Source organism: Molossus molossus, unplaced genomic scaffold (assembly GCF_014108415.1).
Source record: "Molossus molossus isolate mMolMol1 unplaced genomic scaffold, mMolMol1.p scaffold_m16_p_16, whole genome shotgun sequence".
Taxonomy (NCBI): Eukaryota; Metazoa; Chordata; class Mammalia; order Chiroptera; family Molossidae; genus Molossus; species Molossus molossus.
In genome coordinates this window covers 63,485,868-63,497,647 of record NW_023425351.1, presented here as the reverse complement: position 1 = coordinate 63,497,647, position 11,780 = coordinate 63,485,868, and the positions used below count along the sequence as shown (strand labels likewise).

General features: G+C 42.7%; 1 protein-coding gene across 1 annotated transcript; it reads right to left on the bottom strand.

The window, feature by feature from the left end:
* Positions 1–918: 918 nt before the first annotated feature.
* TRMT12 (tRNA methyltransferase 12 homolog) lies at positions 919–4,186 on the bottom strand. The gene is made up of 3 exons (XM_036263846.1): positions 4,100–4,186; positions 3,368–3,506; positions 919–3,260 (listed from the first exon to the last, which is right to left on the bottom strand). Exons 1-3 carry the CDS (start codon positions 4,184–4,186, stop codon positions 1,702–1,704), a joined length of 1,785 nt encoding a protein of 594 aa, XP_036119739.1. The 3' UTR covers positions 919–1,701.
* Between the last annotated feature and the right edge of the window lie 7,594 nt (positions 4,187–11,780).

The window sequence follows — 11,780 nt, the reverse complement described above, 5'->3', positions numbered from 1 at the left end:
AAATTTTACCCAGATTTTAAAAGCCAATTCAAACACCACCTCTCTAAAGACTTTTCCATTCATTCCTCAGAACTTTTCTTCCCCATCTTTGCACCCCTACAACAAGCTATCATGCATATGGCACTTATCAAATTCCAGTTCTCTTGAATGTTTGTTATTTCAGCTGCTAGGGTGTGAACTCCTCAGAAACAGGAACTGTGTCTAATGAATATATTTCCTGTGGCTCATGTATATAACAGACACTCAGTACTTTCAGAATAACACAAACAGCACCAATCCTGTCCTTACTGCCACTGTTGCAAGGACAAGCAGTCCAGCCCAACCCCAGCCATCCAAATGCCAGATACAAGCATAATCCTGATAAAGCCACATGCTTTTCTTCATCAGGCAAAAAAGCCCAGATGGCTTTAGAGTGCACCTAAATAAAAGTCTGAGAAGTGATTCTCCACAATTAGTCATGCCAAAGGTAAACAGAGTGGTTCTCTACAATTAGTCATCCCAAGGATAGGTAAACAATGGTGATGGCAGGCAGCCATAAAATAAACTGAGGCCTGAAAAACTCTGCTGAACACCTCACATTCCCTATAGCTCCTTATGTGGTCCTGGTGTTGTTGGCCAGGGAAGATGAAAAAGCAGTCAGAGGCCTTTAAAAAGCTAAGGTTTTAATTTGAACTTTAAACATAGCTAGCATGCCCTGGCTGGTGTGGCTCAGTTGGTTGGAGCATCATACTGTATACCGAAAGGCCCCGAGTTTAATTCCAGGTCAGGGCACATATGGAAGGCAACCAATCGATGTTCTCTCTCACATCAATGTTTCTCTCCCTCTCTCCCTCTTTCTCCTTCCCCTCACTCTAAAATCAATAAGCATATCCTATAGTAACAAAAAAAAAAAGCTAGCAATTGATAGCTATTGCACAAGCTTGAGACTGAAAATCTGGTTTCCATATTATTTAAAGCAGTCATTTTATCCCTTTTTCTACCACAATATTTATGACATCACCCCCCAACACTCATTTAGAAATGCCAAAGTAGGGGAATAGAGTTAATACACTAGAGTAACTTTTGTCCTCTTCTCTCCCTATTTTGTTAGTGATGATAACAAAGCACCATCATAATGCCTTGATATGGACTCCATTGCTTAGTAGCATCGATTTTATTTCTCAAATCCATCCACCTCCCACTGCCACCACCACCTCATTCCTGGACAACCATAGAAACCTTCTCACTGGTCTGCTTCCATCCTGGCTACCCTCCAGTTGATTTTCCATATTGCAACCAGAGTGATTTTGGAAACAGCCCTGACTTTCACTCTGAAATTAACCAATGCCCTGTGTACAACTGCTTATTAAATAAAAGCCATGTGGGATAGTTCAAAGAAGCCCTCTTTTTACAAATAAGGAAATCCAAAGCCAAAAGAATGTTGAAAACATGTACCCGAGGTCAGACAGAATTGAGGTCAGAATTCGGAATTCATGATTGCACAGATGGGCCTCATTTCATACTGCTTCTCCCAGATATGTAGCTCATTCTGAATGTGATCAATGGAAAACAAATGCAATGATTTGGATCTACAGCCTACTTTCAGGGCCACATAATATAAACAATAGATTACCCAGAGACAAGAGAAGTGAGAACCCAGACTAAGCTGATGCATTAAGGATCACTCACACGTAGATCCTCATGTCTCAGGATCTACCTTCTCTAGCCAACCAAAGGACAGGGGCGGCATTCCAGATCCAGGACTATGTGATCCACATGGGGAGCATAGGATTTCACTGGTTGAATGTGCAAGATTTGTGTCTTCCATAGTTTCCCGTGCACCTGATGAAGAAGAGTGACAATTCGAGTTTCTGCATATTCTGCCCACCTGTGCCACTCTGGCTTGATGGCTGCTGCCAGCACTTTTTTCCTAGAATCCCTGGTAGCTCCATTCTCCCACTGGCTGCTGATAATCTGTTGAGGAGAAGGCCAATGCTCCTTCTCTATTTCACTGTTTCCAGAAGGCTGGAGATTCCTCCCTGGGAAAGATTCCACATTTTGGTGGATATGCAAAATGCCCCCAGCATCCTTTCGTAGCACTTGGCAGGCAATGGGCCAGCCTTCTTCAGAGCTGGGAATCAGCCCCAGGTTCACCCGGTCTGCAATGTTTGAGAGCTTCAATTTTCTGTTATCCCCAAAGTGTATTTGGCACCGATCTGCTACTCCGTTGATCTCAAGGTTCTTTTTCAGAGCAACTACAGCATGGGGGTTCCACTCACAGGCATGGACCAAGGCAGCACCAGCATGAACTAGGAAGGGCAACGTAAAATAACCAATCCCTGCATAGAGATCCACCAGCACTTGTCCAGCACAGGGCAGCGATGCCACTCGAAGCTTCTCTGTGATGTTTCCAAAGGAGAACATGCATCTGGTTATGTCAAACTTATATCGGATCCCATTATCCACATGCTCAACCCAGCCATCGTCGCCCCGCAGTAGAGTCACTGCTGGAGTTCGAGTGCCATCCGATAACACCCGCCCTCGTTTGGCTAAACGCTGGACGCCAAGTGCCGAGGCAACAATCTTCCAGAGTTCTGGTTCCAGAATTTTCCACTGCTTGGCTTGGAAACAGTCCTCACTCAGCAACAAGAGGTTACCGTGTCGTTGCCAAGATCGGGGCAAATCAGCCTCCAATTCGGCTGCCCATGTCACTCCCCGGCTCTCTACCCAGCGTCTCACCTCAAGGCACAGCCTTCGGGCAGGTGAGCAACCCTGGGCCTTCTTTGAAGGACCGGGAGCCAGGAGCCGCGTTAGCGCACAGGTACTGCCCGGAGCCACACGCTCCCTCAGCTCCCGCAGGTGCCGCTCGGGGAGCGCCTCTCCCAGCACCGGGAGCGCCACCGCGCCACCCGGCATCTTCTCCACGCGGTGCTGTCTGTCCAGGAGCTTCTCCTTCTCCAGGTATTCCCTGTACCGCTGGGTAAACCGAGGCTCCGTCACAACAGCGACGACAGCTGCGGGCTCCCCACCTCCCCGCCGTGTTGCGGGCCCCGCATTCTCGCCGATGCCCTCTGCGAGGGTCCCCCTCTGCTCCGAGTCCGCGCAGCTCCACGGGTACATCGCCGGCCGCCGCAGGACTACAGGCGCGCGCGCCGCGGTGCCGGCGGCGGAAGTGACGTCAAACTGGCCGCCGGAACCAACGGATATCAGCGCGCCTGCGACGGTGGCGTCGCCGTGGGGAAGCCGCGGCTGCCGGCGGGGTTGTGGTCGGCCGTTACTTGCTTCGCCCTGACAGAAACTTAATAACGACAGGGAATTGTGTGGGCGTAGAAACCTCAGATTGGTGGGTGCCCGCCAGAACCCTCATGCCCTCTCCGGCGCTGCTTACGGATCCGGAGAGCAAAGCGAACCCGGGCTGACGGGCCGAACTTGGAGGACAGCCTCGCGTGCTCTCGGGTCAGCGTCAGCAGCCGCCTTATTTGCTGAGGGAAGAGTCCTGCGGAGACAGCCGTCACCCTCTCGCGGCCCTGCAGTTTAAGAATCGAGTGTTGGAAGTCAAGACTCCGAGTTCGCCTAAATATCACCTCTCAGAACCAGAATCTTCACCTACAAGATGGGAATCGTGTTAACATCCTCAGATGATGGCTATGGTGGTTAGACCTATATAAACTGCTTCGAACCGTGACCAGCAAAGAGTGGATACTCAAAAGACTTATAATGTAACAAGTTGAATTGGTTAGATGGCAGATAAATACCACTTGAAATGCTTTGATATATCTAATGAAAACAAAGGGGAATCCCCTTACCGATAAATTCAAATAATTGAAAATAAGAATTGTAAAGAAGCCCTATCCTTTTTACTTTCTTCCCACCATCCTAAAGACTAGGTCACTGAGACCCAGAGAGGTTAACAAGTGAGCCCCGAATTCAGGTCTGTCTGTCTGTGGAAGCACAAGCTATGGCTAAAACACTTTCTTGTCTCTCCACACCTATTCATTATCAATCAGAGTTGTTCTTGTTTTCCGTTTTTTCTCTATGTTAGAGACTCAGAAGTGAAGAAAACATAGACCAGGACCGAGAAGAAGACCCTCTTGGTACCCCATGCATCCTTGGGACTCACCATTGCTGTACATGCCAACTCAATGGCTTCTAACTGCGAGCACTCAGGAGTCTTTGCCTGATGCCTTTCTCTGCTCACCACAATCATTTGAGCCCAAATCCAAGGCAGACCGGAAATGCTAGTGAGTGATGTGAGTTGGTAAATAAATTTCCCAACTTCCACACACCTTAGTAGAAATACCTCTGAGGCATGTTCTATACTGTCTCCCAGATTTCTCTCAGGACCTTAGTTTTTCAGTACTCTTCTCTATCCTGTGCTTTCAATTTCTCTCTCTCTCTTTCTCATTATTCCTATCAGTTTTATAATATAAACATGCTGCCACTTGCTAACTGTAAGAAGCTCCCCCTTGACACTTCATTCCTACTGATACTCCCAAGTTGATGGTTCCCAGCAACCAATATCTCCCACTTCCAACTCCACTACCATTTGTGTCTTTGATATCTCAACTTGGTGTCTAACAGGCAACTCATTCTTAATATGTCTAAAAGGATTTATTTTTGCCACTGCCCTCATCTATATAATAAATAGTACCATACTGTCCAGCATCCACCCATTTTCTCATGCACACAGTTTAGAAAATATCTTCAGTCACCTGCCTGCCCCCTTTTCCTCAACTTCCTATAACTATTTGATAGTTAGCTGCCATGTGCTTGTATCCTCCACATACTCCTAAGTATATACCAAATTATTTTAGCTCTCTATCTCCTCACCCTCCTCATAGATTACAGCTGCTGCCTCCTCACTGGTCTCTCTATTAGGACTCTTACCTAGCCCCAACCCCACATACCAATCAGGATGAGAGTTTTCAAAACATAGTTTCTGATCCTATCTCTTCCTACTGCCTACCCCTTGCTCAAAGAACAGGCTCCTTGCCCTGGCCCATTAGACTATGCATGATCTGACTCCTAAATCTCACCCTGAGATGGAACTGTTCCCCCAGGCTAAGCACACTCTAAGGACACCAGTCTTCTTTCACTTTACAAAACAGGCCAAGTCTTTTCTTGTGTGTTTGCATTTGTACTTGTTCCCTTTGTCTGAAGTGCCCTACCCCTAGAAGATGCAATGGCTGGGAATTTGTCTTAAGGTCATCTTATTGTGGGGCCTTCATGTCACACTGTCTCTGAAAGTGTCACTCTCTTCCTTTCACTGTTATGTCTATTTAACACTCTGTCAATTTCTATTTTAGCCCTTGCTTGCTAATTATTTTTTTACTCTTAAATATCTGTCTGCCCCAGTAGCAAATGCTCTTCTCATAGACAGGGAATGTTCTTTTTGTGTTTACTGCCATTTCCCCAGCATCTTGTATAGTTCCTGGTCATGAGTCACTGCTTGGCAAGTGCTATAGCTATTAAGAGAATGACTGCTTTGAGCACCAAGAGGCTTGAACACATTCGAACACATTCATACTCATTCGTACCCACGAATGCAGAAATGATCAGAAATTCAGACTAAGATTGATAATTTACTCTTGCTTTTTTACTTAAACACATACATGAAATGTTAAATGAATTATGATACATTCGTTAGCTGGAAATATTTTACAATTACCATGATGGTCATAAGAAATTGTTATGACATAGGAGGTTACTCCTTATGCAGTACTAAGTTGCAAAATATACAATTATGCCTTAGGTGGTGACATTTTTTATTTATTTATGTATTTAAACAAGTGTATTAGGGCAAGCTCTAAAATGTGAACAGTGATTCCCTGTATGTGATACAATTATAGGTGATTCCATTTTCTTTTGTACATTTTTCTCTAGGGATAAATTGCATATGATGAACATATTTTTATCTTAGAAAAGTCTTTAGAAAATCTGTGGTGCAGCGAGGAAGTTACTTCCTGGGTCCCAAACAAATGGAAACTCCCTTTAGTTTTATTTGTGGTGGGAGATGGGAAAAGACTTACTGTACAGTGTTTTGTTTTGTTTTTTCTAGATTACCTTCTGTTCCAAGGTCTGTCTGACACCTTGCAACAATAATTTATGATTCCTGGGCACCTCTAACTCATCATTTCCAAAATGCACTCAGCTTGTGATCTCCCTACTCCTCTAGAGCTTGTAAAATGCCCCTGCCAGTCTGCTAGATGCTTATGTCAGAAACTTGGGACTTTTCTTTTACTTATGCCTCTCCCTTGTCTTCAGTGCTCACAACAAAGCCATCTTTCTTTTTTTTTAACTTGCTTCGCCCTAACAGAAAATTAATAACAACAAGGAATTGTGTGGGCTAAAGGACATTTTTGTATTCATCTTCAGATAGAGTGTGAGGGAGAGAGGGAGGAAGAGAGAGAGAGAGAAACATCAATGTGAGAGAGACACGCCCACTGGCCACCACCCACACAACCCCAACTGGGGTGGGGGACAAACTGCAATCAAGGTACACGCCCTCAGTGGGAACCGAACCCGGGACCCTCTGGTTTGCGGGCCAGTGCTCTAACCAGTGAGCCAAACCGGCCAGGGCTCCAACTTGTCTTAGTTTCCCCAGTGGACTTCCCACCTTTGTTTATTTCATTGTTAACATACTACTATTTGACTCCCTTTATTTTAAGTTAATGTATTTCAATTATAATCAAGATAGTAAAGAATTTTTATAAGCTTTGTTTTATTATATACAAGTTACATTAAAGCATATTATACCATAATTGAATATTCCATTGTACATTGGCTTTGAATAATTCATATTATGATACCTAGAACTTGAGACTTTATCATATTTAAATTTATAAAAACTTTAAAATGCAAGCTTTAATAAAATAATCTTATATGAAAAGTTCTCACTTTAATTCATTAACAGATAGTGTTACTGAATCTTTTTTTTATGTTCTGTAGTAAAATCCCAATATGACTCATTTTTATTTTATTTTATTTCAGTAAAAGTATTCAGTTAAGTTCAGCACTGGCTTTCTGGTTTAAGTATATTAGACAGGACCTCTTCAACTGAATTAAAGAGCAATATTTTAACCACCAGGAAAATCATTTTCTAACCTTGTTGGAATTTTTTTATTATTATTGATTTTAGGGAGAGGGAGAGAGAGATAGAAACATCCATGAGAGAGAAACAATAACATTGATCAGTTGCCTCCTGCACGCCCCCTGATGGAGATCAAGCCTGAAACCCAGTCATGTGCCCTGACAGGGAATCGAACCAGTGACCTCTTTGTGCATGGGTCGATGCTCAACCAGTGAGCCACACTGGTTGGGCCCAATATGACTTATTTTTGTATGGTGATGCTTGCATTTTTACATACTGATTTGTAGTGTTTTTAAATGTAAACAGTAAAATGAATACTCAGAACTCATGGGCTGTAACCAGAAAACATCTTTATTTTGCCCCACTGCCAGTGGGGAAGCCCTTTCCCTGCTCATGCATGAAGATAGGCCATCTATACCTTTTCTTCTTTGACCCATTGGTTATTTTGGAGAATGTTGTTTAATTTCTGCATACTTGGAATTCCCAGAATGTCCTTGCAAGTGGTTGCTAATTTCCTTGCATTGTGGTCAGAATATACTTTGGTTTCAGTCCTTTTAAATTTATCAAGGCTTGTTTTGTGGCTGAGCATATGGTCTGTCATGGAGAATGCTCCGTGTGTACTTGAGAAGAATGTGTAATCTGCTATTGTGGGGTTGAGTGAATGTTCTGTAGATACCTGTTAGCTGATATCTTTGAAGCTCATTCTCAAGGTAAAATAATTCTGTGGTCACAATAATAAACAAATTCTCAATTCAGAAACTAGAATACCTAGAGTCAAGCACTAATCTGAACACAATATTCTCTTATTCCCTTGCACACAACTCACTCTCACCCCCCACTGCAGCTTATTTTCATGACTGCTCTCACTGCCCAGCAAACTCCCTTCCTGACTGGTTACTCCTGAGATCTCAGGCCAATCAGAGCATCCTCAGGAAAAGCTTCTCTGACCTCCCACCAATTTCCTCTACAAACCAAAGCCCTATCATTGATTCTTCTAGCAGCATGTTACTCTTGTAGCCCTGTCCTGTCACAGTTTTTCATCTTTTAATTTGGTTAATGGCTATCTTCCCCTACGTGTGTAAGTTTCAAGGGGCTAGGCTGGACTCCCCCTAATTATTTCATTTCCTTATTGCATGTATGAGGGGCTGCCATATATAGTAGAATGAGCACATGAGTGAGTAAATTAATGAGATGGAAGGAAAGAAGAGCTGCAGGAAAAACAGCTCATGGCCAGAAAGTGTTTTACGTTCTAAAACATTGCCGCTAGGTGGCAGCAATAACCAGCACCAGTGTAGTGGGAGCTTCATAGGAGTTGTTGGGTTTGGATGTCCAGGTCTCCTAAAGGGTCCTATCCATCCCCATAAGCCTTTCTTCATTCAACTCTATTAGATAGCCCTTACTGAGATAACGAATTCAGATCCGTGAGTGTGTTTGGCAGCAAGTAATGGAAACCCCACCAAACAGCAGCTTAACAATGGGTGGGGAGGTATATATTTTTAATATAAAAATCCAGGGCTGGTGCAGCTGTTTAGGGGAACCCTCAGTGAACCAGGTACTTCTTAGCCTCAGAAAGACCCTTTGCATCCTTCTGGTTGCAAGGTGGCCACTACACTTGTAGGCTCAGTGAGCATATTGAGTCAGAAAGACTAGGGCAGAACAAAAACAAGAAGGCCTGCCCCAAGGATTTCTGCCTACCCCTCTAAAAAGGGTCCCATCGCCACCCATGACTGTTAGGGAGGCTGGGGAGTGGGTCGATTTTACTTTTCGGTCGGTTTCACATTTTTATTATGGGGATAATTGAAGACACATGAGGAAGAGTGTGCAAACATCACCTATTAAGTGACACTCCTCTAGCCCAGGGATTTTCAACCAGAGTGATGCAAGAATTTTAAAAACATGCAATACTCGACTGTTTAGTCAGGGGCACTGATCTCTTTTCCCTTAGATTGTAAAATAAAAAAGTGACAAGGGCCAACACAATAGCTGTCTGGTGTAAATGAATAAAAATTATACCTCTTTTTTTTTTTTTTTTTTTGTCAGATTGGCAAAAAATATTTGTGTGTGTGCTGCAGAATTTTAGTAATTAGTCTGTGTGTACATGAGATGATAACGGTTGAAAATCACTGCTCTAGGCAGTAGGCAAAAAGGCCCCTGGAATAAACATAGAGACTCTGGAGAGGAGTTAGATGGGAGACAGAAAAGAGACGTAAGCGCAAAGAACAGCATCTATGAAAAAGTTTTACTAGTATAGGCTAAGAAAAGGATGTGCTGACTTGTGCCCATAACCTTCACCCAGCAAACTCTTATGTATTGCTGGCAAATGTGAATTCATTTGGGGACCATCTTTTTCAGGTTGTCCTTCCAGGCTTCTCTTTCCTTTTCCTCCTATCTGCGTTCTTTTGTTTGGTTGGTTGGTTGGTTGGTTGTTTTGGTGTGTGTGTGTTTAAAGATTTTGCATTATTATTATTTTTTTAAATTTTAAACTCGTCTTTATTGTTGAATGTATTACAGATGTCTTTTTCCCCCCATTGATGCATTATTTTTAATAGTGGCACTGAGGAAAAATAATAATCAACATTTATCAAGTGTTTACCATGTGCCAGGCACTTATTTCAATGTTTTATATTAATTAACCTTTCCAGGAACTCTGTGAGATGCTCACTATTCCTATTCATGTTTTAAAGAAAATAATATTGAGGTTTTCACCCAGCTAGGAGGTGGTGGAGCCAGGGTTCACATCCAGGCCAGTTGATTCTTGAGTCTACATTTTTAATCACTGCTCCAAGGTGCTTTCAAGCACAATTTGACAACATTCGTTTTCACAGGTCTCCAAACTGATGTAATCCGCCTCATGAGTATACAAGATGGTCCCAGAAGAGGAAATACTAATTTTTTCTTCTTTGGATTAGTTTTTGGTATCTCATGTCTTTAGCTTTTATATCTGTATATATATAATGAGGTACATAATATATTAGTACTGTAACTCTTTTCAAAAATTATAAATACATAAAAACATAGTTTAGAGCTCTCTGGATCATGCTACCTCCCATGGTCCTAGATCCAGGCCTGGACAGGCATCTCCTGCTCCATTCTGCTAACTGGCATATGTTGGAATAGGCTGGGCCATCGAGAGACACAGCCTATGACAGGGGAACTCAGAATGAATCCAAGGACGCAAACTCAATGCACCAGAGATTTATAATACTTCCTAAGAGGCCGTTGATGTCAGGTAGGAGAATTGCATTCCAGACAACAAGGGATGTTGGCAATGCTGGCGCGGCAGAGTGGGTCCACTCTACAGCCCTCTGTTGTGGGATGAATCTTGCAGGAGAGCAAGAAAGCCATGAGCTCCCTACAGATAAATATATCACTGGTTGCATGGTTGAGTGATCAAAGGACTGCAGTGTGTGGTACCTGTACTAGGAGGAGAGTATTTAGGTATTTTGATGGCCCTGGTTTCCTGGGCTAGCCTGGGGAAATAAGTGGAAAGACGTGCCGAGGGGTGGCCCAGGACAGTGTTTGCCCACAGAAGCACACTACTTTGTAGGTCAGAACTTCTAGCGGAAATGTTTTCCATATGTACTTCCTAAAGGCAGCTGGAGCGCGGGAGAAACCAAGGGACCTAGCCCAGCAGCTGCAGGGCAGGAAAAGGCTACCAGCTCCATTTTTACTATCAAATGTTTACTATGATTCTCATTATTTAGCCAACACTTTCTTCTTCTTTTACAGGAAATGCATTTTGAAAAACCTTAAATCCATACATATACAGTCACCTAATTTTCAACAAAGGCACCAACAATACACAATGGGGAAAGGATAAGTCCCTTCAATAAATGGTATTGGGAAAACTAGATATCCACATTCATAAGAATAGAATCGGGCCCTTATCTTACACCATACGCAAAATCAACTCAAATGGACTAAAGGCTTAAATGTAAGACCTGAAACCATAAAAGCCCTAAAAGAAAACATTGGAAGAAAAGCTTTTTGACGTTGGTCATGGTAATGATTTTTTTGGATATAACACCAAGAGCACAGGCAACAAAAGTGAGACTACATTAAACTAAAAAGCTTCTACAAAGCAAAGGAATAAACAAAATGGAAAGGCAACCTATGGAATGAGAGAAAATATTTGCAAACTATATATCTGATAAGGATTAATATCCAAAATATATAGAAACTCTTACAACTCAATAGAAAAAAAGGCAAAGGAACTGAAGAGACATTTTCCCAAAGAAGACATCCCAATGGCCAACAGGTATATGAAAAGATGCTCAATAGTACTAGTTATCAGGGAAATGCAAATCAAAACCACAACAACATATAACCTCACACTGTTAGGATGTCTATTATTATACACACACACACACAAGAGATAAAAGCTGGCAAAGATGTGGAGAAAAGGGAACACATGCATTGTTGGTGGGAATGTAAATATATGCAGTCCGTATGGAAAATAGCATGGAGGCTCCTCAAGAAATTAAAAATAGAGTTAGCATATGATCCAGCAATCCCATTTCTGGGTATATATCAGAAAGACATGAAATCACTATCTCAAAGAGATATCTGCACTCCCATGTTCACTGTAACATTATTCACAATAGCCAAGATATAAAAACAACTGGAGTGTCCATCAGCAGATTAATGAATAAAGAAAATGCAACATACACACACACACACACACACACACACACACACACACACTGGAATA

What these genes read in the sequence shown, in the direction of transcription:
- TRMT12 (XM_036263846.1), bottom strand. Translation starts at nt 4,186, where the DNA reads ATGATTGTGGTGAGCAGAGAAAGGCATCAGGCAAAGACTCCTGAGTGC. An exon ending in AGTTGGCATGTACAGCAATG is followed by an intron (nt 3,507 to 4,099) that starts GTGAGTCCCAAG and finishes CTTAAACTGCAG; the next exon opens with GGCCGCGAGAGGGTGACGGC. An exon ending in TCGCTTTGCTCTCCGGATCC is followed by an intron (nt 3,261 to 3,367) that starts GTAAGCAGCGCC and finishes GTCAGGGCGAAG; the next exon opens with CAAGTAACGGCCGACCACAA.